Raw genomic sequence first — 23876 nt, 5'->3', positions numbered from 1 at the left:
GCAGAGCCCGGCAGAGCTGGTCCCTGACCTCCCTTTGTCCCTTAGGGCCTTTCAGGACAGCAGCCCTTCAGGCCCCTACCTCCCTCAACCTCAGGGGCCAGCGGAACACAGCACAGAGGCTGGGAGTGCAGGGGTCCCCTGTTGGCACCCCCCCTGCCCTGGACCACCCAGAGAGTCTCAGTGAGCTCATGCCTGCAGTGAACTCACTGCTCACAACCAGGATGGTGAGACCCACCTGGCAGCCAGGCACAGGTGAGAAGTGATGGGTGTCTCCTCAGGAATGTGCTGCCCAATTAAAACTGCCTCCCAGACGGCCCAGGTGGATGCCGGGACTGCTCCCCCAGGCAGTGCTGGCCAGCCTTCAGGCTGAGTTGATCAGCAGCCATTTATGAGGGCTTCTTCGGCACCAGGCGTCCATCTGGGTGCTGGGGACACTGGAGAGCACGGCATGTTTCAGACACACTTTCAGAAGTGCATTGTCAGAAAGCCTCCAGGGTTCTGCAGGCGCTCTTTACGTCCCCACCAACCCGAAGCCCTGCTTTTCTCTCCAGTCCCAGCCCTCAGCCTGTTCCCTTTTTTTCCAAAGCATCCACAGCCCTCAATCTTCCTCTGGCTGCCTTTTTCTCTTAGGCTGGTATGAATAGGCCATTGCCTTGCCACCTTCCCTGATTCTAGGACAGCCTGGACAACTTTCTATGTGCCCACCTGTAGTGTGGATATAAAGCTTATCTGTCCTTGGCAGTATTCTGGCAAAGTGAGCAACATGCATGAGACAGGACAGGTTCACTCGCCAGACTGCCAAGGTGAAGTCCCTGTCAGAGCCGGTCCTCAGGCACAATAGCCAGATTTGGAAGATAAGCCTCAGGCGCCTGGCAAGGGACCTCCCTGCCTTAAGAGCAGATGTTAGAAGATGGAAACCTGAGTGTGGCCAGCATAGTGTGTTGTAGATAAACCAGTCAGAGAATGCATATGTCAAAATTCAGGCTTTCCCCTTAACTGGTTCTGTGTATCTTTTGGGATTGCATCCACTATGAAGACACCCCCCCAAAAAAAAACCTCCACAATTTTGGGGGGTGGTTATTTTTCTCATGTAATGAGAAGTCATAAGATAGGCAGTCCAGAGCCTGAATGTGGCTCCATATGCCACCAGGGACCCAGGCTCCTTTATTCTTCTCTGCAGCCTTACTTAGCAGGCACTTATTGCCTCATGGTCCTAAGATAGCTGCCCCATCTCCAACATTAAGTCTAAATTCCAACAGGAAGAAGGTCAAAGGAACAGCTGAAGTCTCTGTACCTTTTAAGGAGCTTTCCTGGAAGTCCCTCACAACCTTTGCTTATATCTCATTGACTCAAATTATGTCACATGGCCAGAAAGGATGGGAAATGTGTTTTTAATTGAATATACTGCTGCCCCCAACAAAATCAGATTCCCATAAACAAGATATATAAACTGGATTAGAACTTGAGAGAGAGAGCTGAAGACCAAATTTCAGGGAGTATAGGCAGAGGTAGATAAAGAGGAGCATAGCCCGTTGTTACTTCTGACAAAGATTCTTTGCTTGACCAAACTTTAGTCGGGCTCCTGAACCTTCTCCCAGGTCCCTCTGTGCCCTTATTAAAAAATCCAGTTTTGGTGAGAATTGTGCTAAGTCAACTTAGCAAGAACCGTCCCTATCTGATTGGAGTCCTTGATCTCCACACCCAGGTGATATCCAAGCACCTGGGCCTGTCTTCAGCCAAAATCCTGTTAGGCTGGTTTAGCCAGAATTCTCCTTACCCCATGTTTCCTCTTTGTCCTTTTCCATCCACTGCCCTCCCACCCTGCTCCTACTTGCCTCTGCTGCGTTTGGAGTTGAGCCCAATCCAATCTCTCGCCCCCACTGCACGGCTCCACTGCAGCAGCCCCCACACTCAGCTGCTACGGCACTCTTCAGTAAAGTCCGTTTCATCAGCAAGTCATTCGGTATTTTTTAACACTTCTTACTCTAAAGGAAGGCTCCGTGGGCTGACTGTGGCCAGCAGGTGGGCAGGTGGCTAGATGGCAGCAGGACATCTGCCTTCGGATGGCAGACGCCTCAGAGGTCAGCAGCCTCATTCCCGCTGCCAAGAGGAACCTCATTCACCCAGTTCTCAATCTGTCCTCTCCCCCCGTTATCTTTAGTAAGTTCACCTGCCTAACGTCTGCTCTCGCTTCCTTCCTCTGCAGGCTAAACTCAGCCTGGCAGCCCGTGCAAGGAACCCCGTCTTCGAAAGCGTCCTCTAATCCCAGCGCGCGCTCTGAGTGCAGATGACCGGCGGGGGGACCTAAGGCGGGAGGAGCGCAGGTCTGCGTCTTTTGCTGCTTGTACCGTCGTCAGCTCTACACGGGCCGTGTTCAAAGGACAGTTGAGAATGGCTGTGGCCCCGGCAGCTCCTTCCTCCCGGCCCCACAGAGACTTTCAGGTCCGGAATGTGACGTGAGCCTTTCCTAGCGTCTCTGGGAAACCGCGGACAGCAGCCTGTTTCTCGGGCCCTCCCGGGGAAGGCCGTGCGGAGCACGGTCCGCCAGACCCTCTTCCGGTCGCGTCCAGTCGGCGCCGACCTCCAGCCGCGAGGAGGGCCCGCGCCCACGCACGCAGGCACCGCCCCCCAGCGTCTTCCTTTCGGCGCGTGCGCACCGAGTGCTTGGCGCTCGGCGCACCGAAGAGGCAGGTAACATCCTCTGAAGCGAGCCGGTGGCGGCGTTGGGTCCGGGAGGGGAATTTCCTGGAAGCCCGCGCCCTGCAGTTCCGGGGCCTCGGCGTTGTTTCTCGCCTGGGGAGTCAGGGGGGCTCGGAGCGTCGCTTTTTGCCAGGGGGCGTGACCTGAGCACGCCTCCCGGGCTGGGGATGGAGCGGGTTGGGAATCTTTGAGGCCTGTTACTGATTCGGCGCCCGGTGTTGGTCCAGGAAGGCTTGTCCGAGGACAGCTCAGGCCAGATAGTGACAGGAAGTGGCGACGCAGGGCCAGGTGGGAGCCGGGGATCCCAGACACCTGGCGCTGAGGAGCTGGGCAGGCGGGCGGATGCGCGGGTTCCTGGGCTGTATGGAGGGGGTGGGAGCGCCTGAGGAGCACTGCTACAAAATGAGCCCTGCTGGAAATTGTGCAGGTGTTTGGGATCACACTCAGGACAGAAATTTAGACATTTTTGTGTTTTCACTTTTCTCATAGAAAAACGCAGTTTCTTCTCACTGTGGCCACTAACATGGACTCACTTGCCTCTTAGCATTCTAGGACACGATGCGGGTGGCACATCCCGACCGTGGAGTCCCAGCATTCTACCTCTGCTCCTACCCCTTCCTTCAAGAGGAAGAAAGAAGATGACAGGGAAGACTGGCTGGCTGACCTGGAGCAGGAAGAAGCCATTGCTCAGTTCCCGTATGTGGAGTTCCCCCGTAAAGAGAGCATCACCTGTCGTACCTGCCAAGGGACAGGCTACATTCCAACCGGTGAGAATTTTTGGTGATCATGAGAAGGATAATTCCCCAACCAGAATCACAGAGTACCTGCAGGGCTTCTGTCCTATCTCCCAGACAGCTTTTCTTCAGGGCATGTGTACCATGGTCACAGACTGGGCCCTGAAGAGGAGCCAGCTCAGCTGATGGATACACTTGGGCGGGGTCCTCAACTTCTCTTGGTCTCCTTATATTTGAAAGCCTTTATTTTCTTCATTTCCACCCTTTCGGTCTTTGTTTCCTTGGTTTGGAACATTCTCTTTGCTGGGCATTGTGGGGTTTATTGACAGGCCCTTTTCTTTATTGCTCTAACTCAGAAAATCTGGCACAACTTTGCGGGGAACCATTTTGGGGAACTTCTTTTCATGGAAGTAGGTAGTGAATCATTAACAGCCTAAGATTTGGAAGATATGTCAAGTGGGGAGAGGAAAACAAATGCTCAGGAGTGGAGCCTGGGTTAGATCATCTGTCACTAAGGTGGCCCTCTGGAGGGTCTGAGCAGTTTAGATGGAGAGTCACAGAAATTTACAGCTCATACAAACATCTGTGCCAAAGCCTTTCTATTGCAGATGAGAGGTAGTGGCCTGGAGAGGTGATGACTTCCCCAAGGCCATTCAGCAGCTCAGGGCCATGCATTAGGGCAGACAAGCGCCTAGATTTCTCACCTTCCATGTCACACTCAGGGATCACACTGGCAGTGCTAATAGGTGTCTTGTAATTTGTGGCACTCTCAATACATGTACTTCTTGTTAATTAGACCCAAAGTGCAAAGTTGGTATCTTAGAAATGTATAATTCCAGACAAGTATATGCTGTGGCTAATCTTTGATGTGAAGGAACTACTGCCAACACATGGATTTCTTTTACCAAAGTCGCTGTTTGGTTCTTTTCTAGAACAAGTAAATGAGTTGGCAGCTTTGATCTCCCACAGCGATCAGAGATTGCAGCCTCAGAGAGCATGAGTTACCTGTAGATAGTGAATCATTATCTATTCCTATTAATACCTACATCTAACCCTAGTCCCTCTTAATATGTGTGCCAGTTAACTTTTTGAAAATTTTTATCAGTTCTTGTAAATTCCCTGTTTCCTTTATTGCTGTTTTCTCAAGCAAGATAGTTCTGCCCCCATCACTATCTGGGGAAGGAAACTGTAAACTAGAAATATTCTGAGGGCCAGGTGAAGGAACTGAATTTGAAGGAATTGGAGAAGTAAGGAAATGTTTCTGCCCACCCACCCCCTCTCTTCCCTTTCCAGATTGCAAACAGCATTCAGTGGGTTTTAAAAGGCTTCTTCCCCTCCCCTCTGTGGTTCCTGGAATTTTGTACTTTCCTTCCCCTCTTTCCTTATTCCTGGTTTTGCATTTAATCTTGACTGCTTGGATCTTGATAGCTGACTGCCTGGGTGGGTCATGTGCTGTGTCATTTGCAGTAAGCAGCATGTCCTCCTGTCCTGCTGTGTCTCCCGGCATCTGGTTTGGTGGTCTTCTTCCTGTTCCCACTTTTGGTCCTGGTGGGTGATGATGGTATCAAAGTGGTGAAAGTCACATTTAATAAGCAGGACTCCCTTTTAATCCTCACAATCACAGTAAGTCTTAAGCCTCCCTTCCTGGTGTGCCCCTGCACGCCTTGGGCCTGGGACACTTACACCCATTTCCTCACTTGCACAGATGCAGGCCACCCTGAAAATAAGGAACTCCAACCTCTACCCTGTTGCAGTGACCAGCCTGTCCTGCCAGGTTCAGTACATGAACACAGTGGTTGGTGCCTATATGGCAGCTAACATCTCCCTCATTCCACCTGGAGTGAGCAACTGGTATGCTGTTCTTTTGGTCCCTTGCCCCATAGGCCTAAGGGAAGAGCAGGGCTGTGGGAATGCTTTAGTCTCATTACCTTCCTTTTCTTTTCCTAATTTCCACTGGTAGGAATTGGTTAATGAGGAAGATCTGACAAGCTCTGTAATTAGGAAAAACAGCTAGCATTGAAGTATTAGGTAAACAAAAGATTTGTAAGAGAAAACAATTTGCTACAAATCAAGAAGAGGTAGTTTTATAGCCTGAGGTCCATGGGCCTCTCAAAAGGGAAGAGGTTAGAAGCATTTGTTAAAGGCTGATGGTCTTTATTGGGGACAATCTTGGGGAAATATTTTGCATGTGACAGAAGAATGCTCCCAGGCCTTTGGATTGCTAATAACAACTGTTCTGTGTTAAGCCTGCTTGGCCACAGACTAACTCTGGCCTCTTGTTTTCAGGTGACTTTTACTGTGAAGGCTGAGATGGGTGGACCATTTTTTACGTGTAGTGAGGACAGTGTTCTCTCTGTGTGTCTCTACTGGATGATAGGGACTTAGACTTGTACTCAGTTGCTTGCAGCTGGTCCTGCCTTAAGTCCCCAGTCTTTTGCCTGTGGGTTCCCCAGGTTGGGCCAGCTTGAGGCTTATTTGGGTTGTATTGTTTGAAATGCAACTGAAGTGCTGGAATTTCCAAAAGAGAACAGTAAGCTACTAGAAACATTTCCAAGCTCCAGTACTAACAGTGGGTTGGAAAAAACCAAAAGGTATCATGCAGGTGGCTGGAAGGACAGTGTGGGTCTGGGAATGCACAAGCCCTGAGGGTGAGTGAGGATAAGGAAGTGCCCACAAAGGGCTGGCTGCTCCCCAGTTTGACAATATAATTCAGCACTCTTCTGTTGATTCTCTTTTTTTAACCAAACTGATGTTTCCATATTTGCTGTTTGGTAGCTTCTTCTGTATGTCACCCAGTATCCTGGTGCACAACGTAATGATCTTCATGTGGTGCATCGCTCTTCCCCTGTCCCTGTGGCCTTTGTGTTTGAGCCTGACTTAGCCACGTGAGCTCTCCATCTGGGCTCGGGAGATCCTGTGACCGCCCAGGACAGAGGCCTCCAACCGAAGAGGGGACACCCGATGCCTGCACAGGCACGGTCACAGTAGACCTGTAGTGTCCTCCAGATGCCAGGTACAAATCCGCTTCACAGATCACCAGATTCACAGTAGTAAAATGTCTCTCCGTGAAGTGGGGTCTAGTTTGGTGATCCCTTTAGACTCCTGGAGAGACTAATAAAGGACAGAAAAGCATTTTTTAAGGTGTAAGTACTGGGTATTCGGCCAGACTTACTGTCTGTCCACGCAGATTACCACATGTCACAGACCTGTAAGGTTATTCCTAGAACCACGACTGTTCGCAAACTCTGCTGCAGACATTTGAAGTATGAGGGCTAGAGCAGGGTTTCTCGGCCTTGGCACTGTTGCCATTTTGGGTGAGTCAGGCCTTTGTTGTGGGGCTGTCCTGTGCACTGCGGGATGCTCAGCAGCACCCCTGCCCTCACTCCACTTGATGCCAGTAACCCCACCTCCTCCTACCCTCAATTGTAACAACCCTGAATGTCTCCAGACATTGCCAAAAGTCTCCCATGGGGTGGCATTGTCCCCGGTTGAGAACCAGAAGGTCCCCTCATGGCACAGCATCTCTGTGGATGTGAAAAGATCCTCTGGCCTCTTGGTTATATAACCGTGAAGATAAGCCCCTGGGACCAGTGGATAAGCTTGAGTAGTCAGGTTTCAGAACCTCAGCTGAGGTCGTCCCAACTCCTTCCCCAGCACTGGTGGCCTTGGGAAGCCTTAACAGCAGTAGGTGGTGGCAGGGGGTTTGTATTAATTTTGGTCCCCATTCCCATAGCTTGATTTTCAATGTTGCTTAATGATTTTTGCACTCTGAATCTTCATACCAAGGATAAATTTCATGGCTATTTGGCTGATATTGACCATGGATATTGTTACCTGAGCTTATAAGAAATTTGAGCTAATTTTCTTATTTCATCTCAAAAACAGAATTAATTCTTCTTGATTTCTTTTCCTTAGAACTTCAGTGAAGATACCTTACGTTGGCTGCATGACCCAGAGCTCCTTGGAGACACACCATTATGTGGACTGTGATGGAGCCAATTCCACAGCTGTTTAAAAGCTACTCTGGCTTCTTCCATGGCAGCACCTGTCAGAAGAGACACATCTGTTCCCAGGGCCTGAGCTCCATACCTACCCCAGAGAGTAGACAGAGAAATTGGCTCTGTCAGTTCCCAGCAGACATCCTCCCATCTCTTGGAAGAAAACTCTGTAGCACCATTTATGTTTCTCAGAAGCAGCAGAATCCCTGCCTAGTGCCTAACCTACACCCAGCAAATAGCAGGCACTCAAAGAAGGTGTGAATTTAGTACTGACCCTTTTCAGCTGTTCTCGGGGCCTTATAAACTGAAATCACACCATGTTCTAGGTGATCAGACTGTGGCGTGATGTGGAGGGAGGCCTGTCAATGCAGCTGCACAGGAGAGGCAGCAGGGAGAGGTGTTTGAATGCATAACAAGAAAGCACAGACCTCAACATGTGACATTTCTCATCTGCTCCCAAATGCCTAGGAATTTTAAAAAACAAAAACAACCCTTTTTCCCTGTAGAAAGTTAATGGTTGTTTTTACCAAAAGTCTATGTAGGTGTTGATTTACCCTTCATCCATTGGCTGGAACATGGATCTGGGATTTGGTAGAAAAATAAACCTGATGTTGATTTATCTGTATATCCTCTGACTGCCTGGACGTCTTAGTAGGCATCCCGGCAGGACCCCAGAGTAACAGAGTAGTTGCCCACTCAGTGGGTCTGCACAGGATGGGAAGGGAAGAGAAGGCACCCTGGTTCTGCGCCCTGGACCTCCTGTCACAGGAAGCAGCCTCACTTTTCTCCAGCGGCCTCTGGGGGTGACAGGCTGCCCTGTTGTGCTTACAGAGAGCAGTGTTGGAAGAATAGAGATGCCTGAGAGGTGAGAAGCCACTTCCCCCACCCACTGGCCACAGTGCTTATCAAGAGGACCTGATCTGAGGCTGAAAGTTTCTTGAACCCTGCTCACTCCATCAGCCACCAGGAGTGGGCTAAAGCCCCACGATGGTGGGGAATCTAGTTGAGAAGCTTGAGCGGTCAGGCTTCAGAACTCAGCTGAGGTCGTCCCAGCTCCTTGCCCAGCACTAGTGGCTTCGGGAAGCCCTAACAGCAGTAGGTGGTGGCAGGGGTCTGTATTCGTTTTGGCCCCATTTCCATAGCTTGATGTTCAATGTTTGCTTAATGACTTTTGCAGTCTGAATTCAAGGGAAAATTTCAAGACTTTGGCTGAAACTGACAGTGACTGAGTAACCTGAAAGTGGAGCTGCTTGCCCTTCTGGGTCCTTTAACGCTGCGTGTACGCGGCAGGGACACCTGTGTGCCGATGATAGCTGTCACCACTTGTGAGGAAGCAGATGTACACTGTTTCTCAGAATGTTGCCGAAACACATGAAGATTCTTCACATCACTGTACTTTATCTTCAGTTTTCCCATTTTCCAAGTAGTCTCGCATATTTTCCATGTAACTTTGAAAAAGCTGTTTTGGTACTTAAGGTTTGAATCATTTTTGTGACCATATGCCTTAGTGGCATTTCTTCTTGATATTACCTTTAAATCCAGCTATCATATTAAAATGAGAGCACTTACAATTTTTAAATATACAGAACATAAATAGGCATGAGAATAATGCTATGAATTCTTTATATTCTTGGCATCCCAAACTATACTTCAGGATATCCTGCATAGTTTTATCCCACTGTCAATCCTTAAAGGCATAGGATTCACTCAGCAACACCAGAATTTCTGATGCATTTTGTCCAGAGTCATAGCTAGAAGTTTAAAATGCTGTCACAAGCTTTTGATATTCACCTGCCCCACAGAGGCCACCGTTTACCTTCACGTCTATTCTGCTACCCTAGTTTCCCCAAAGCAGGATACCCAAGATCTCTGGGTCAGCTGTCCTTCCTAGAGATTCTAGCTCCAAATGCGAGACAAATTATTTAAAAGAATCAGCCTATTTGTTAAGGCTGTGCATGAATCTAATTAACCGAATATTTTCTCTGAGCAAAGTAATCCTTCCTCGCTGCCTTTTTAAGTAAGATTATTCATCCCCTCCACTCAACTCTTAACTTTCTCTGTGTTGCTTTGCTTGTGTAGAAGAGGAGACTATTTCAGAAGTTGTTCTGTGATTTGCACAGGATCCAGGAACTTGAGTAAGTCTCCTAGCTGAAGCTTGGACACTTCTGTAGAGGTGAGGAAGAGAGGAAAATTGATCTGGCCAAGCCTCGCATTAGTAAGCGAGGTGGGCCGCTCCATCCTGCTGTCAGGAATTCACCTGAGGTTATTCTCACTGGAGAGACTTCCCACCTTTCCTGGGGCACCAGGGATCACAGGAGTTCGAAATGAACCTGGCCATTCCAAAGCCCTTCCTTCTTGATCTCTCCTTGGCTATCTGCGCAACAGTTGTCTATTTCTGGGTCTCACTAGGAACTCAGGAAGGAGATGGGCAGCCCAGGATCACCTTGACATTCTGGTATAAATGGGGAGTCTGGTAGCTTTAAGTGCAGGCCCAGAAAGTGAATAATGGGTCAGAGAGAAGGGGCAGGAAAGGAATAAGAGGTGGGGTTAAGCAGTCAACACTTCCACCTCTTCTTGAGCTAGAAATCTTGGAGACACAATGAACTAGATTACCAAGATTGTCCGACTGTGTGCACTTACCACAGGACCCCACAGAACCGTTCCCCCTCCCTCTGCCCCATCTTCCCCACCCTGCCTTGGAGCAGCTCCCATCTCCCAAGTGGCAGCCTGCACATTGTCCATCCCCAAGCCCCAAGTGCATCTCCCACACACTAGTGTGCTCTGGGGCGTGTTCTGTGTCCACTCCCAACAGGGCCGTTCCTCTCCTGCCTCCCTTCCGAACCCCTGGGCTGTGGCGCCAGGTCACTCCTGGGGTTCCAAGCATGGCCAAGGTTTGTGACATGGGGCAAGTTTGTGTTTATGAGAGGTTGCTGAACAGGGCAGTGTGGCTTCAGTGTCTTCCAGAAGGCCTAAGGATGGCCACTTGGTTGTTCCCTTGGAATCGGGGATTAATGGAAAATAAAGAACACAGCACAGGTTGTCGATATGTACTTTCCAATAATTTTTTTGTTTTTAATATCAGTTGATGTTTTAAAAAATACAGAGGTGTTTGACACAGAATAGCACCATTGTATGGGACACACACACATTCCTGTGCCCAGCTCCTGAAGGGGCTCTTCTTGCTGGGCTCGGGGGCAGTCACTCGGGGGCGTTTGACTCACACCAGTTAGTTTCCTGCCTCTGCCTTGACCCAAAGGTCTTATAGGAAGACAATAAATAAATAGAACACCGAGATTTTATTTTGCAGTCTGCCCGGTTCAGGTCTCTTGGAAAGAGAGGGAAGAAAAGTCCAAACTGTGAGTGGGATGAATGGACATCAGGTTGGGTCAGCCATTCAGTGCAGAGTCCTAGAGTGACTGGGGTTGTAAAGCACTTAGGTCCTTCGGGTTTGCAAATGGATGGTGGTGTTTCAGGTTTGGGTTTTTACAAGAAGCAGGCAGGCCCTATGTCCACACCAAATTCCTGCTCAGGCCCTCCTATATCCATGGGTGCGATGTCAATGATGGGGAGACGCGAGGTCTTCTGTGACCGGTATTCGATCATAGTCTTGCCCCACTTACCGGTGTGTTTCTAGGGGAGAAAGAGAGGAGACGTTTATTCAGTGGATGACTTGCAATCCAGGGTCAGCTGCTCAAGACCCCAAAACTGAGCATCATACAACACAATGTGCAAAATACACTTGAGAGTCCCCAGGCCTCCTCTGGGCTTTCCAAAGCCTGTCCGCCTCAGCTTCTGTCTTTTGTGGCCAGGCCTCGTCCTCCCTGCCCTTCTCCTCCTTCCCTGCTCCCCACAATGAGCTCCCCACTTGGGAGCCTCTGCTCACAGGCAGGCCCATACCCATCACATGAGCACTGCTGCAGGAGCACTGGGCACTGGGCAGGGTCCCACGTCCCTGAGCCCAGGGGCAGAGAAGACGATGTGCACCTCAGCCTCTCCTGTCACTCTGCCTGTCCTCCCCACATAACCCTCACACTCACACCTCTGAGGGTCCCATCACTTTAAGATCATGACACCTGCTGTGGACCAACCCTCTGCTACTTCAGCCTGAGCCCCAGGTCCCAGGCACCGCCATCCCCCTGGCAGCTCCAGCTGGCCGACTCACCGTGCAGCCATCCTTCAGCACAGTATACGTGAACCTGCTGTTGCCCTCAGCCCGAATCTCCACATCGTTGGAGCCCTGGATGAGCAGGGCCTTCCTGAGGTTGCCAGCTGTTTCGTCCAGGTAGGCAATGCTGTTCTTGCAGTGGTAGGTGATGTTCTGGGAGCCCTCGGTGGACAGCAAGCGGAGGAAGGTCATCTGGATGTTGGCAGTGTTGGGGGCCAGACTGTCATCTCCATAGCTGAACTGTTAGGGCAGAGAGCAGGGTGTGAGGCCCGGGGGTGGCATTCGATGGGATCAGGGGCTGCCAACTGTCCAGAATGCAGAGGAGCTGATGGGGGCCAGAGGTGCAGGTCACTGGAAGGATGATTTTGCTTCCGGGGCACAGAGCAAGACTTCAAGCCTCTTCCTCCACCTCTAGATGGGAAAAAGTACTATTCCTCCTTTTTCTTTCCTCTTAAGCTCCAAAGAAAACTGGTGAGAATGCGGGCAAGATGCTAAAGACTTCCAGGGAGAAAGAAGAGAAAGATTTTGAGGCTCCACCTTTGCCTAGAGCAGACAGGAACTCACGTGGAAGCCGCCATTGATGGTCTCGCCAAACCAGATGTGTCTCTTGTCCTTGGTCTTGCTGCTCCACCAGTTCTTCTTGGGCACATTTGCTGGGTTGGGGTGGACACAGGTCTCGCCTGTCTCCATGTTGCAGAACACCTTCATGGCGTCCAAGGTGCAGCCCTGGTTGGGGTCGATCCAGTAATCTCCTGCAGGCGGGAGAGGTTACAGCCCGTCAGGGCACAGACATACTCCTGACGGAGAGCCAAGCCTGCCTGGGAGAGAATGAAAGGCCTGGGGGATGCCTGAGGGGTGCAGAGTGTGAGGGCCTCATGTGGCCACAGGGAGGAGAGATGAAGGGATCCCGGGCCGAGGAGATGGGGGTGAGAAAGGTCAGTGCTAGGCAGGGGTGCCAGCGAAGGGCAGGAGCAGCGCCTGCCTGGCCGATGGATGCCACCTTGAAATCACTTCCGCCATGTGGCCATACAGCACAGGAGCCAGAGCTGCAGTTTCTCTGCTGTGAGGAGAGCAGCCCTCCGCCAGAACCTTCTAGGCCTGATCTGCCCTGCGCTAAGAGGTGTCTCCTCCCCTTAGAGGGTGGGCTGACTTCCTACTCTCCGGGGTGGGGGTCCTGCCCTCCAGGCTCACCGCTCTTCCATTCGGGGTGGCAGAGTTTCAGGTCCCGGCAGGTGCGAGCAGGATTCTTGCGGGAGCCCTCTGGGCTGCGGATGCTCTCAATCTGGTTGTTGAGGGACTTGAGAGTGGCATCCACCTCGGCATCGTGCTGTCTCAGGCCGCCAGCCGCCTCATCAGCCCGCATATACTGCAGGGGGTCGGGGCCCTTCTCTCTCTGGCCTAGGCCAGCAAAGGCGGACATGTCGATGCCAGGGCCAGGGGGACCTGGAGGGCCAGGGGGGCCAGGATTTCCAGGAGGACCCTGTAGCCAGAAATAGAGGAATCAGCCAGGAACTGTGGAGAGATGCACTTCCTGTGTCCATCCCCACCTTCTAGAATGTGCTAGAGTGTCTTCTTCCCAGTCCCCTGGGTGGGAGGGGGTCAGAGGGCAGGCACCAAGAAAACCATAGTACTGTCCCATTAGCACCTCTCCTCTGCTTCCCAACACCAGTCAGGGACCCTCTGAGCCCTGAGGGAGATTCCAGAATAAAAGATGCCATCACCATTAGCTGCAGGCTATGCCCCCAAAGGACCCTTGGCACCTGAGAGCTCAGGCCTCACAGATGCCGGGAGCCCCAGGCAGCAGGGAAGGGGCCAGGACACTCACAGCTGGGCCAGTTTCGCCTGAACGTCCACGGGGCCCGGGAGGTCCGATGGGACCAGGGATTCCATTAGCACCATCTTTGCCAGAGGGACCGACGGGGCCGGGAGGACCCTGCAGCCAGGAGAGAGGATGGCAATGAGAGAAGAGCCATCGCCAGGGGGAGGGGCCTGGGAGCCCCTGGGGCTGCTCCAGGACGTCCTGCCAGCACTCTCTGCTCTGCTCCCAGTGCTTTGCATTTCTGTCATCGAGCCCAGACTGGTCTCTCTATGGCCAAGAACCATCGGGAAGGCTTCCTGACTCCTACCATCCTGCACCCCTCTTTGTACAGTCATATTCTGGGGGAGCTGACAGCTGAGAGCAGCTCTCGTGTTCATTCTGCCTGTGATCTCAGGTGCCCTTCTGCCCCCGCTCACCCCGAGCCAGGCTGCTGAGTGAGAACCCTTGAACCCAGGGCTTCCCTAGAAGCTGGCTTCCCACCCCACGAGAACACCTGGCTGGCACCCTGGGCCCAGCCCTGAGGAAGGCTCACTCCATCTCACTTACTCTAGGACCAGAAGGACCAGCAGGACCAGAAGCACCTTGGTCTCCAGAAGGACCCTGTGCAGAAGGAAGAGGCAGAGGTCAGAGGTCAGCACAGACAGGGTCCCTTCTTCCAGGATGGGAAGCCTTCTTGAGTGTCCATCTATCTGTGTATTTACCTATGTACCTACCCACCCTCCTCTCTATCAGGAGTTGGAGAAGCAGATTCAGGTCCCTCCCGCATTCCCTTTCCACTTGCTCCTCCTCCAACCCAAGGAAGTCCTGAAAATCCCCTAGGTGACCCCAAAGTGTCTTAGCGGCATGAGAGGCGCAAGTGGGCTCTGAACAGTGGGGGCCCCGGGGAACCAGGCACAGACAGCAACTCACAGGGGGGCCAGGCAGACCCTGCAGACCAGTGAAGCCGCGGTGTCCTTTCAGTCCCCTCTCGCCAGCCTCTCCAGCTTCCCCTTTGTCACCTCGGGGGCCTTGAGGGCCCTGGGAATGAGACAGACACAGGTTGGGGCGGGTTGGGCTGGGGTAGGAGCCCTCTGCTGGCCTCAGGGGAGCCAACCAGTCCCAGGATCTGCAGGGACCCTCTCACCCACCAAGCCTGCCACTGGGCACCCATCCAGGACTTTGAGATACTCACTGCAATTCCCCGGGCTCCAGCTGGTCCTGAGGGACCCATGGGGCCTTGTGCACCCTATGAGGCAGAGAACAGGGGCCGTGTCAGAGCAGAGCCAGGGATGGCCCTCCTCTGCCTCTGCCCCAGGCTGGCCACGGCGGCTGCTGCTCCCACAGTCAGGACAGCCTGCGCTCGGCACACCTCCAGGGCCTGAGGAGGAGGGGAGGTCAGGGGAGAGCCCCCCGCTCACTCAGCCGCCCTCCTGCACTGCCGCTCCGACTGAGTGAAGGACACTCACAGCCTCTCCTCGGTCTCCCTGCTTGCCAGTTGGGCCGGCAGGGCCAGGAGAGCCGGGGGGCCCGGGAGCTCCGGGAGCCCCCAGGGCACCAGTCTCGCCACGATCACCCTGTCAGGAGAGAGGACTCGGGATCAGAGAAGAACATTCAGACAGGCAAGAAGAGATGGTTCTTCCAGACTGACAGAGGACTCGGACCCCAGCCTCGCCCCCGACAAGATACCCTCGTCCCTGCCCACTGCACGTAGGGGCATGCGGATGCTCACCTTGACTCCAGCTGCGCCATCTCTGCCAGGGGGGCCATCAGCGCCAGGGCTTCCCTGGGCAAAGGGAGACAAGATGTCATCAGAGCTGCCACTGCCTGTCACCCACGGCTTGCCCGCCCTGTCCTCAGAAGCCCCAGGCTCGCTCCTTCCTCTGGACCAAGGTTTTAGAGCCAGAGCTTTCCCACCCAGCTTCCTGCTGCCCTCCTCCCTGTGCACCCTGCTCTTGGCCTCTGCACCCTTCTCTCTCCCATTGTGACCTTCCCATGGCACCCAGCCACTGAGACTGATCAAGCCCACCGCACTCTCATCCCCTTCTCTGGGCACTGGGACATGGCCTGGTGGCCCTGCACTCCTCTCCCTAGTAAGAGCCACCCCATGGCGGGTCCCACCACTCACCTCTCGTCCAGATTCACCAGCAGGACCGGTCAGGCCAGGAGGACCCACGGGGCCAGGGGGACCTCGGTCTCCAGATGAACCAGGAGCTCCCTGCTTGCCAGGCTCGCCCTGGAGGGACGACAAGGACGATGAGTGTGCACTCGAGGCGGCCCCGCCAGGGCCCTACTGCACCTCTTCAGGAAAAGGGCTGACCAAGGGGACAGTCCCAGGGGGCTGAGTGGGGGGAGCCTCAGGGAGGGGTCCTGCTTCTGCAGAGGCCAGGCCAGCACAATGGGAGCACTGAGGCACCTCTGGTGGGAGCAGGCAGGGCCCGGCCCCTAGAAGAGGTGGCATCTCTCACTCACTGATGGGCCGGGCAAGCCGGGGAATCCTCTCTCACCACGTTGCCCAGGCAGACCAACGATGCCCCTCTGACCAGCCAGACCCTGGGGACCCGGAGGACCGTCGGGACCCTGAGACGGAAGAGGTGGGAGATAAGCATGAGGGGGATGACGGTAGCCCGGTGGCCCACACTGCCCAGAGCCACCCTGTGGGGACCGGCACTCTTCCTGCCCATGCATGCTTCTCTCTGCAGCATCCCTGCCCCAGGTCTGGCAGCCCCGCAGCCCCCGCACCCACCCACGTGGGCTCTGTGAGATCGAAAGCCTCTCGGAGCTCAGCCCCAGGGACTCACAGAGGGACCATCATCTCCAGGCTCTCCCTTCTCGCCAGGGGGTCCAGCAGGACCTTGGAGGCCAGGGTCACCCGCTCGGCCAGCAGGGCCACTGTCTCCCCGAGCACCTTTGGGACCATCTTTTCCAGAAGGACCAGGGGGACCGGGGGGCCCAGGGTTTCCCTAGAAGGAACAAATGAAAAAGTGACAGCTCAGCTCCCCCTTCCCCATCCAGGCTGCCAAAGCCCCTGTAGCCCAGGGACAGCAGTTTCCCCCTGGGGGCTTCTTCCCCACCAAGGGCAGCTTGACTGCCCCCTCCCACCCCCAGTCTACCTCTCCCATACTCTGCCATGTGAGAGGTCTGGGCAGCCAGCCTGGCTTTTCCAGCCCATGCACACTTTGCTTTCACTGATCCAGTTGGAATCCCTCCTGCCTCCTTCCCTCCCGCCTCCCTCCCACTGGTCCTGAAGGAAGAGCTCAAACCTGCCTGTTCTGACCCCTCAAGCCTCTGCCCTTGGTGATGTTGCTAAGGAACTTTCATCATCTCTCCTCCCTCCAGGGCAAATTCCTTTAGGGAGGGATGCGTGACTTGCACAAGGCTGGTGCTCTAGAAATGTGTCCCTCGTGAAGGAAGCCATGCCAACCCTGTCCTGCCCACTGACCAGAACTCTGAAGGCTTGAGCCCAAGCCAGCAAGGAAGGCTGCCTTTGCCTACAGGAGGGTTGCAGCCCCTGCTCCCAGCCATCTACACAGAGAACAGGTCCTCAGGTCAACTAACTACTCATCCCAGGGTAGGAGTGGGCACCAAGGAGCAAAGGCCAGCTTGGGCTCTCTGGAGCCCTGTTGAGGGGCGTGGGCCAGACTCTTGGGCCCCTGCCTTTGCCTCCCACACCAGAACTGAGGTAGGAACCAGCCAGAGACGTCACTTACATTGGAGCCTGGGGGTCCGACACGGCCAGCAGCTCCAGGGAATCCGGTGGCTCCCTACGTAAGGAGAAAAGAGCCTCTGAGTATCTCGGCCTCAGAGTTCCAAGAATCAAAGGTCCAGAGGCTGGTGTGGAAGGGGTTGAGGGGAGCTAGAGACAGAGAGGGCCCTGTGGGGTCTGGCCGTCATCAGAAGCTGCAGCTTCTCTGCCCTCAGCTCCTGCCGTGAGCTTTCAGAGCCTCAGGATGCTGAGCAGAGTGCCAGGCCTAGGGCCCAGAGCTGCCGGGATCGCTGTGCACCCACAGAGAGGAGCACCCTCCTCCCACCTGGCTGTAGGATGGGCTCAGGTGGTGGGTAAGAGCCGAGCTGACAAGGAAGGCACTGGGGTGAATCCCAGACCCCACTGCAGCCAGGCCTCCTGTGCGAGGCTGGGAGGGGGGCATCAGAGAAGCTGCCCCCCCACAGTACCCTCCACCCCTCCTGGGGACAGTGGGAATGGGAGCCTCACTCACCGGGGGACCTTGAGCACCTCGGGCTCCTTTAGGACCAGTCACACCAGTAGGACCCTGGGGAGAAAGGAGGGAAACAGGCTTGGTTGCTAGTGGGTGGGCTTCTGGGCCAAGAGCCTGTCTGAACCCCAGTAAGAGACTCCCAAGGGTTAGATTTTCGGAGATGCAGCTTTCGTGGCACTAAAATCCCAGCCTGGAGAAGCCATCACAGACAGGCACCCAGGCCAACAGGACACTTGCGTTCTAGATTTCAGGGAGAAACCTGCCAGGCAGCCATGGAACCAGTCCAAGGTACCCCTGCCCCTCTCCAAGAGACTGGCTGCTTGCCCTGGGGTGTCTGTCCTCAGGGAGACACAGCCTACACTATGTGTCCGACCCCCAGCCCCCAGCACACCACACATTCCAGACCGTGAAGGCCAGCCTAACTGCTTGGGCCTTTATCCCTGGGTACAAACCCCTCCTCCCTGCAGCCTCTCCCTCCTGGGCAGCGGCAGGCCCCAGTCTGCTAGGCAAAGGACCCACACCCAGGTGCAGCAGCCCTGGGCTTCCTGGCCATCCTCTGCCTGTCCAGACCCCTCACCCTGCACCCAGCCATCCCCACCCCATGGGAACAGGTCCTGGGGGAGCTTGGTGCACCCACCTGGGGCCCAGGAGACCCAGAGGGGCCCTGAGGGCCGGGGGCGCCGGCGTCACCCTTCTGGCCAGCCTCTCCTTGCTCGCCCTTGGCACCTGGCTGGCCATCAGCACCCTGTCCGGGGAAGGGGGAAGCAGGTGAGTGAGGGACAAGCCAAATAAGTCAAGGTTCTTTGAAGAGGGCAGAGGCTCTGAGTATGTGCGTGTGTCTGCCCTGGGTCTAAGAATTGTTAGGTGGGTGTGGAGACCTGGAACGAGAGGAGGGAGAGGCCATTTCTCTCGTCTTTAAAGTCTGGAAGGCTGTCCCCAAAGGTTGGAAGGTGCCCTCAGGTGCCAGGTATCTGCTGGCCTGGGCAGAGGGGGTGGGGGATGGGTGGACAGGGCTACTCACGGGAGGACCTGCGAATCCAGCGGGACCGGAGGGGCCAGTCTCTCCACGCTCGCCCTGCGAGAGAAAGCCCAGGAGAGGTAAGGCCCAGGCCTGCCTGCCTCTGCCCCTCTGGCCTGCCCTCGCCCAGCGACCCCACAGAGGTGTCCCAAGGTTGCCCATGGAGCTCCATAGGAGATGAAGGGAAGCAGGCCAGAAAGCCTTTCTTGGCCAGAGGATCTGGTTGTCCACAGGTCCCTAACCCTGACCCCTATCCTGGCCACATCATGGGGGTGAGGCGCCTCCTCCCTTCCTTTCTCATCTCTTCTTCCTCCCCCAGACCCAAAGGGCAGGCAGGGAGCCAGTGCCAGGGCCTGCAGGGCCAGGCTGAGCAGCAAAGCAGCTCGTGTGCTCCCAGGGATCTGGGGAAGGAGTTGGGGGGCAGATACTCACTGGGGCGCCACGAGCACCAGCAGTTCCTGCAGGTCCAGGAGGCCCGACTTCTCCCTAAGGTGGGGAAGGGAGGCAAGAGCCATGAATGGGGTGAGGTGCATGGGCCTCTGAGACCAAAGTGCATCCAGGAAGCCCTGACAGCAGATGTGAGCTCCGGGCGCCCCAGGGGCCGGCCTTCCCCTTGCTGCACCAGTCCACACCTGCACCTTCACCCCCGCCCCCAGCCGCTCCCCTGACAGGGCACACAGTCTGTGACTTTGCTTCACCCTGCAGCCCCCACTGGGGGTGTGGACGGGGTGACAATTATTGAGCCAGGAGGAGAAACAACAGGAATAATAACTTTGTCAGGAAGTGAGGAGGAGGCTGGGTGGGGGAGGTGAGGCAGAGAGGAAAGGAAGCCATGACTTACCTTCTCGCCATTGGCACCAGCTGGGCCAGGAGGACCAATGGGCCCAGTCAGACCCTGGGGAAGGAGAAGGTGGAGGTGAGGGAGGCAGGGAGAGCTGGCTGGGGGTCTGGGGACCCTGTACCTGGTGTGCCTTGGCCCCTGGAACCCTCCCATGAGCCCCAGAACTCCCTCTCACCCTGGGACCCCCAGTTCTGACAGGGAAGTCCCTGAGGTTGCTCAGCCAGAACAGCAGAGACAGGACCAGGGGCACTCACACATTGCCCCTCTCTCCCCAGAGTGCAGGGCTGGAGACCCACGGGCCCCCCATCGGCCCCCATCCCAATCCCCACAGAGCCTGCAGCCGGCATTCACTTACTCGCCCGCCATCCTTCCCGGGGGCTCCCTCAGGGCCTTTCTCACCAACATCACCCTGTGGGATAGAGGAAACGGGCCACCTCAGGGGCCACTCCAAGACCCCATTTGTCAAGCTCAGCCTCACCCTGGCCGGGGCTCCAGGCAGAGCTCAGACCCCAGCCAAACAGTTATTACTGTGGTCTCAGGGTGTGACAAGGAGTAATGGAAGATGGAGGTAAACCTCACTAAAGACAAACAGAGAGCTTTGCAGGGGCTCTCCAAGTTCCTCAAGAGGGTAACTGGGAACCTCAGCGCCAGGGGCTGCAGGGAGGCGTGGCTGTGGGGGAGGCGGTCCGCCTGGTACTTACCCTGTCGCCCTTGGGCCCTGCGATACCAGCTGCTCCCCTCTCACCAGGCATCCCCTGCAGACCTGGGGGGCCCTGAGCCCCAGGGGGGCCAGCTGGGCCAGATGCACCCTGCAGGGAGGAAGGGTGTCCATGTGGGCAGATATGTCCGGAGACTGCAGACCTTCCTTTCCTCTTCTTGCCACCGTCTCCCTCTGCCCAGACCTCCTTCCTGTCTTCCGCTCCTCCGGTCCTCATCACCCCTAGGCCCCTGTGCTTCCCCTTCCTCCCTCAGCAGGGCCTCCTGGGCCAGCTCAGGGGTACCTGCCGGTGGCACCAGCCTCACTTACTTTGGGACCGTCAGTGCCAGGAGTGCCAGGGAGGCCGCGGGCACCCTGGAGGCCTTGGGAGCCTGGAGACCCACGTTCGCCTGGGAAGCCTCGTTCACCCTGTGGCAGACACACCAGGGGGAGATCAGGCAGAGGCAGGGTGGGGAGGTGGGGAAACAGTGGGACCCCAGGCCCCAGGCAGGCCATGCCGGGAGGCACAGAGAGAGGGACAGCTCCGTGGAGACCACCGGGAACGGCCAACAGGACACTCACCCTGGGGCCCACGAGGCCGGGGGCGCCAGCTTCACCCGGAATGCCCTGGAGAACAAAAGACATGTGAGAGAGTGGAGGCTCTGACATCCTGGAGCCCTGCCTGAGCGCCTCCCACGGGGCCCTGAGCGCCTCCCACGGGGGCCTGAGCGCACACTCATCCGCGGAGATGGGACGTGGGTCCCAGACACTCCCCGGGCTCACAGGGCCCGGCCCCTCAGGCCCTCCTGCCTTTGCCTCATGGGGGTGAGAAGAGATCCTCCCATCTAAACATATTACAGGTTCAAAGAGCCCCATACTCACCTGGTCACCTGGTTTTCCACCTTCACCTGGGGGACCAGGAGGGCCAGGAAGTCCCTAAAAGCCAAAGCGACATTTTTAGCAAAGGAGTGGGTTGGCTACCCCGCCCTACAGAGAGGCCTGGCACAGGGCAAGAGCCGGGGAAGCAGGGAGGCCTCATCCCCTCCCCCTGAGAGGGGAAGGCCTCTGCCCACACGGCCCACTGACACCCCAGCCCCGGACGTGGAGAGGACTGAAGAGGAAGCCCGGTCCAGCGCCTACCTGGAACCCAGATGGCCCAGGAGCACCCTGCTCGCCTCGTTCACCAGCAGGTCCCTGCAGAGGGAGACAGCATGAGAGGAGCCAGCTCTCCAGAGAACCCAAGAGCCTCAGCTAGAGGGGCCTGGGGGTGGCCAGCAGGAGGGCAGGACGACAAGCACGGGGGGCCCGCCTGCCTTGTCGCTCTCCCACCAGCGACCTGCACCCCTGGAGGCCTGGGTGGGGCCCACACTACCCCCTGGGACACCCTGCCTCTGCCCAGGGTAGGCCTGGTGTCCCGCAACCTCCAGGTCCACATCCATCAGCTCCGTGACTGGGTGGGCTTGGGGTCCCCTGCCCCCACAGGGCCACCTGGACAGGCTGCGCAGGTACTCACCGCAGGTCCTGGGGGGCCTGCTCCACCTGTCTCACCATCTTTGCCAGGCAGACCCTACAGGGAAGAGGAAATGGTAATGTAATGGTACTTCTCTTCAGTTCTGCAGACCTCGGCACTGGGCAGGTGCACTTAGTGGCCCAGAGTCCCCAGACCCCCCCAGTTCCCCACCTGAAGTCCATCATCACCCCTCCCTCCCCCAGGCCCCTCTTCTTCCTCAGTCTTTCTCAGCCTGGGAGCCTTTCCCATCTCCCTGGGCTGCTGAGAACAGCAACCAGAAGTCCCCCATATGGACTCTCAGAGGGCCCGGTGCAGCATGGGCTCAGCCGCAGAAATCCACATGCTGACTAGGGGTCCCAGAAACCTGCCATCAGGACGCCTGTCCACACAGCGTCCGCCAGCACCAGAGCACAGGCAGTGGGGAGGTGTACTCACTCTCAGGCCAGGTGCGCCAGGCAGCCCCTTCTCACCAGCTTTGCCAGGCTCACCCTGGAGGAGAGGGCAAGACTGTGAGGCCGCCGGTCTGGGTGGGGGTCAGGGTAAAGCAGGCTGGGAGACAAGGGCTTGGGACCACAGCCTCGAGGGCAGCAGAGGCTGAAGCAGCACTTTCTCTTGTGCTCAGCCCCATGGGACAGTGTCACGGCTGGGATGTCCTAAGACTCTAGGAGGCCCTGGGCTCCCCAGATCACATGCTGTCCTGCAGGACATGGAGGCCTGGGCTGCCCAGGACAACACGGGTCCCACTCATCACCACCCTCGGGTTAACTCTATCTAAGAGTCGGCCTTTCCCCTGGGGTGGGGAGTAGGTACCCCATGTGCGGAGATTGGAGCATGGTCACTACTTACACTGGCACCTTTGGGGCCAGGGAAACCCATGACACCAGGCTGCCCACGAGTGCCCTGAGGACCTGGAGGTCCGGGGCGACCATCTTCACCAGGAGCTCCCTGAGAGAGAGGACAACATCCTTAGCATGTAGACACTCTGACCAAGTTTGTCTAGCCAATCCCTACTAAGCGCCTGTGTAGCAGGCAGAGGGCTAGGCACCAGCCAGAAACATAGCATCCCAGGCCCAGCAGCCCACGCCACGCACATCAACCCCACCAGCCACTGGGCACCGCCTCGCTTAGAAGCCTGTCCCTGAGGGTGCATACAAGGCTTTTCTTCCCCCAGGGACATGCACAGGCTGTGGCATCTTCAGAGCTCACTGCCACGGCACACACCACACCTGGCCCCAGTACTACCATCTGCCCCCTCCCCAATTCACAAAATTCACAGGCTGCCCCTGTCTCTCTTCCCACCTTCCTCCCCAAGAATGTCCCCCCAACCCGTTCCAACAACCCCAGATGATAGACTTACAGAAGGACCAACTTTGCCTTGAGGACCAGCATCACCAGGACGACCAGTGAGACCCTTTGTTTGGGAAAGAGAAGATGGGGTTCAGGGCAGGGCCCAGGACCTCCCAACCCCATCAGCACAGGTGGGTCTGCTCAGTTGCAAGCTGAGGGCATAGTAGTTCGCTACTTACCCGGGCTCCAGGAAGGCCAGGTTCTCCGGGACGGCCAGGGTCACCATTGGCTCCCTTGGGGCCGGCAAGGCCACTGGGCCCTCGCTCTCCAGGGGCTCCCTACACAAGAGGAGGCAGGGAGTCTGTGGGAGGCCATTTGACCAGCGGTGCAGGGATCCCAGCCTCTCTGCCCTGACTCACCTTGGGACCTGCCAGACCATCCTGACCTGGGAAACCACGGTTGCCAGGAGCACCCTAGGGAGGGGTGGGGAGGAAAGGCAGTGTGTCAGAAGGGCCCACAGCCAGGCCCCAGCGGCCCTCCCACCCACACAGTCTCTGTGCAGCAAGGTCTGTGGCCTGTACAAGGCTGTGAGGCTGACTGCCTGGGCCCGTCCCCACCTTCCTGGGAAAGAGCTCAGACCACGTCATGCCATCCCGGGGTTAGGCAGGGAAAAGAGGTTGATATCCAGGAGACCTCAGGACTTTCCAGGAACACAGAGCCACAAAGAGTCGACTTCCATCTCTAGGTCACACCCTGGTGAAAGTGGATTCCTAACCCACTTACTCTTTCTCCAGGGGGACCAACGGGCCCGGCACCACCAGGCTCTCCACGGGCACCTCTCTTGCCTTCTTCGCCAGCAGGGCCAGGGGCTCCTTGGGAGCCAGCAGGTCCCTGAGAACCAGCACAAAAGAGAA

At 56.1% G+C, this 23876-nt stretch overlaps 2 protein-coding genes across 2 annotated transcripts in view; one reads left to right on the top strand and one right to left on the bottom strand.

The window, feature by feature from the left end:
• The first annotated feature begins 2391 nt into the window (after positions 1-2391).
• TMEM106C (transmembrane protein 106C) lies at positions 2392-8051 on the top strand. The gene is given in 10 exon segments (XM_057488009.1): positions 2392-2456; positions 2571-2691; positions 3245-3467; positions 4367-4434; positions 4902-5057; positions 5146-5301; positions 5721-5757; positions 5760-5769; positions 6210-6263; positions 7350-8051. Coding segments are annotated over 10 exon segments (990 nt in total). The 3' UTR covers positions 7450-8051.
• Positions 8052-10475: 2424 nt separating this feature from the next.
• Positions 10476-23876, bottom strand: part of COL2A1 (collagen type II alpha 1 chain) — a 30631-nt gene continuing 17230 nt past the window's right edge. Inside the window, exons 23-54 of the mRNA XM_036904729.2 lie at positions 23746-23853; positions 23382-23435; positions 23202-23300; positions 23033-23086; positions 22522-22620; positions 22111-22164; positions 21679-21732; positions 21306-21359; positions 21048-21101; positions 20748-20792; positions 20496-20594; positions 20170-20277; positions 19824-19877; positions 19469-19522; positions 19060-19113; positions 18631-18684; positions 18247-18354; positions 17610-17663; positions 17103-17156; positions 16194-16355; positions 15865-15972; positions 15521-15628; positions 15125-15178; positions 14862-14969; positions 14588-14641; positions 14326-14433; positions 13963-14016; positions 13423-13530; positions 12789-13077; positions 12162-12349; positions 11595-11837; positions 10476-11062 (exon numbers count right to left, since the gene is read on the bottom strand). Coding sequence (XP_036760624.1) covers positions 10916-11062; positions 11595-11837; positions 12162-12349; positions 12789-13077; positions 13423-13530; positions 13963-14016; positions 14326-14433; positions 14588-14641; positions 14862-14969; positions 15125-15178; positions 15521-15628; positions 15865-15972; positions 16194-16355; positions 17103-17156; positions 17610-17663; positions 18247-18354; positions 18631-18684; positions 19060-19113; positions 19469-19522; positions 19824-19877; positions 20170-20277; positions 20496-20594; positions 20748-20792; positions 21048-21101; positions 21306-21359; positions 21679-21732; positions 22111-22164; positions 22522-22620; positions 23033-23086; positions 23202-23300; positions 23382-23435; positions 23746-23853 — 3045 coding nt within the window. The 3' untranslated portion in view covers positions 10476-10915. The remainder of the gene's footprint in view (positions 11063-11594; positions 11838-12161; positions 12350-12788; positions 13078-13422; positions 13531-13962; positions 14017-14325; positions 14434-14587; positions 14642-14861; positions 14970-15124; positions 15179-15520; positions 15629-15864; positions 15973-16193; positions 16356-17102; positions 17157-17609; positions 17664-18246; positions 18355-18630; positions 18685-19059; positions 19114-19468; positions 19523-19823; positions 19878-20169; positions 20278-20495; positions 20595-20747; positions 20793-21047; positions 21102-21305; positions 21360-21678; positions 21733-22110; positions 22165-22521; positions 22621-23032; positions 23087-23201; positions 23301-23381; positions 23436-23745; positions 23854-23876) is intronic.

The sequence above is a fragment of the Manis pentadactyla genome, chromosome 10 (assembly GCF_030020395.1).
Source record: "Manis pentadactyla isolate mManPen7 chromosome 10, mManPen7.hap1, whole genome shotgun sequence".
Lineage (NCBI taxonomy): Eukaryota > Metazoa > Chordata > Mammalia > Pholidota > Manidae > Manis > Manis pentadactyla.
Note: the sequence above shows the minus strand (reverse complement) of the source record. Positions and strands in the feature narration are given on the sequence as shown.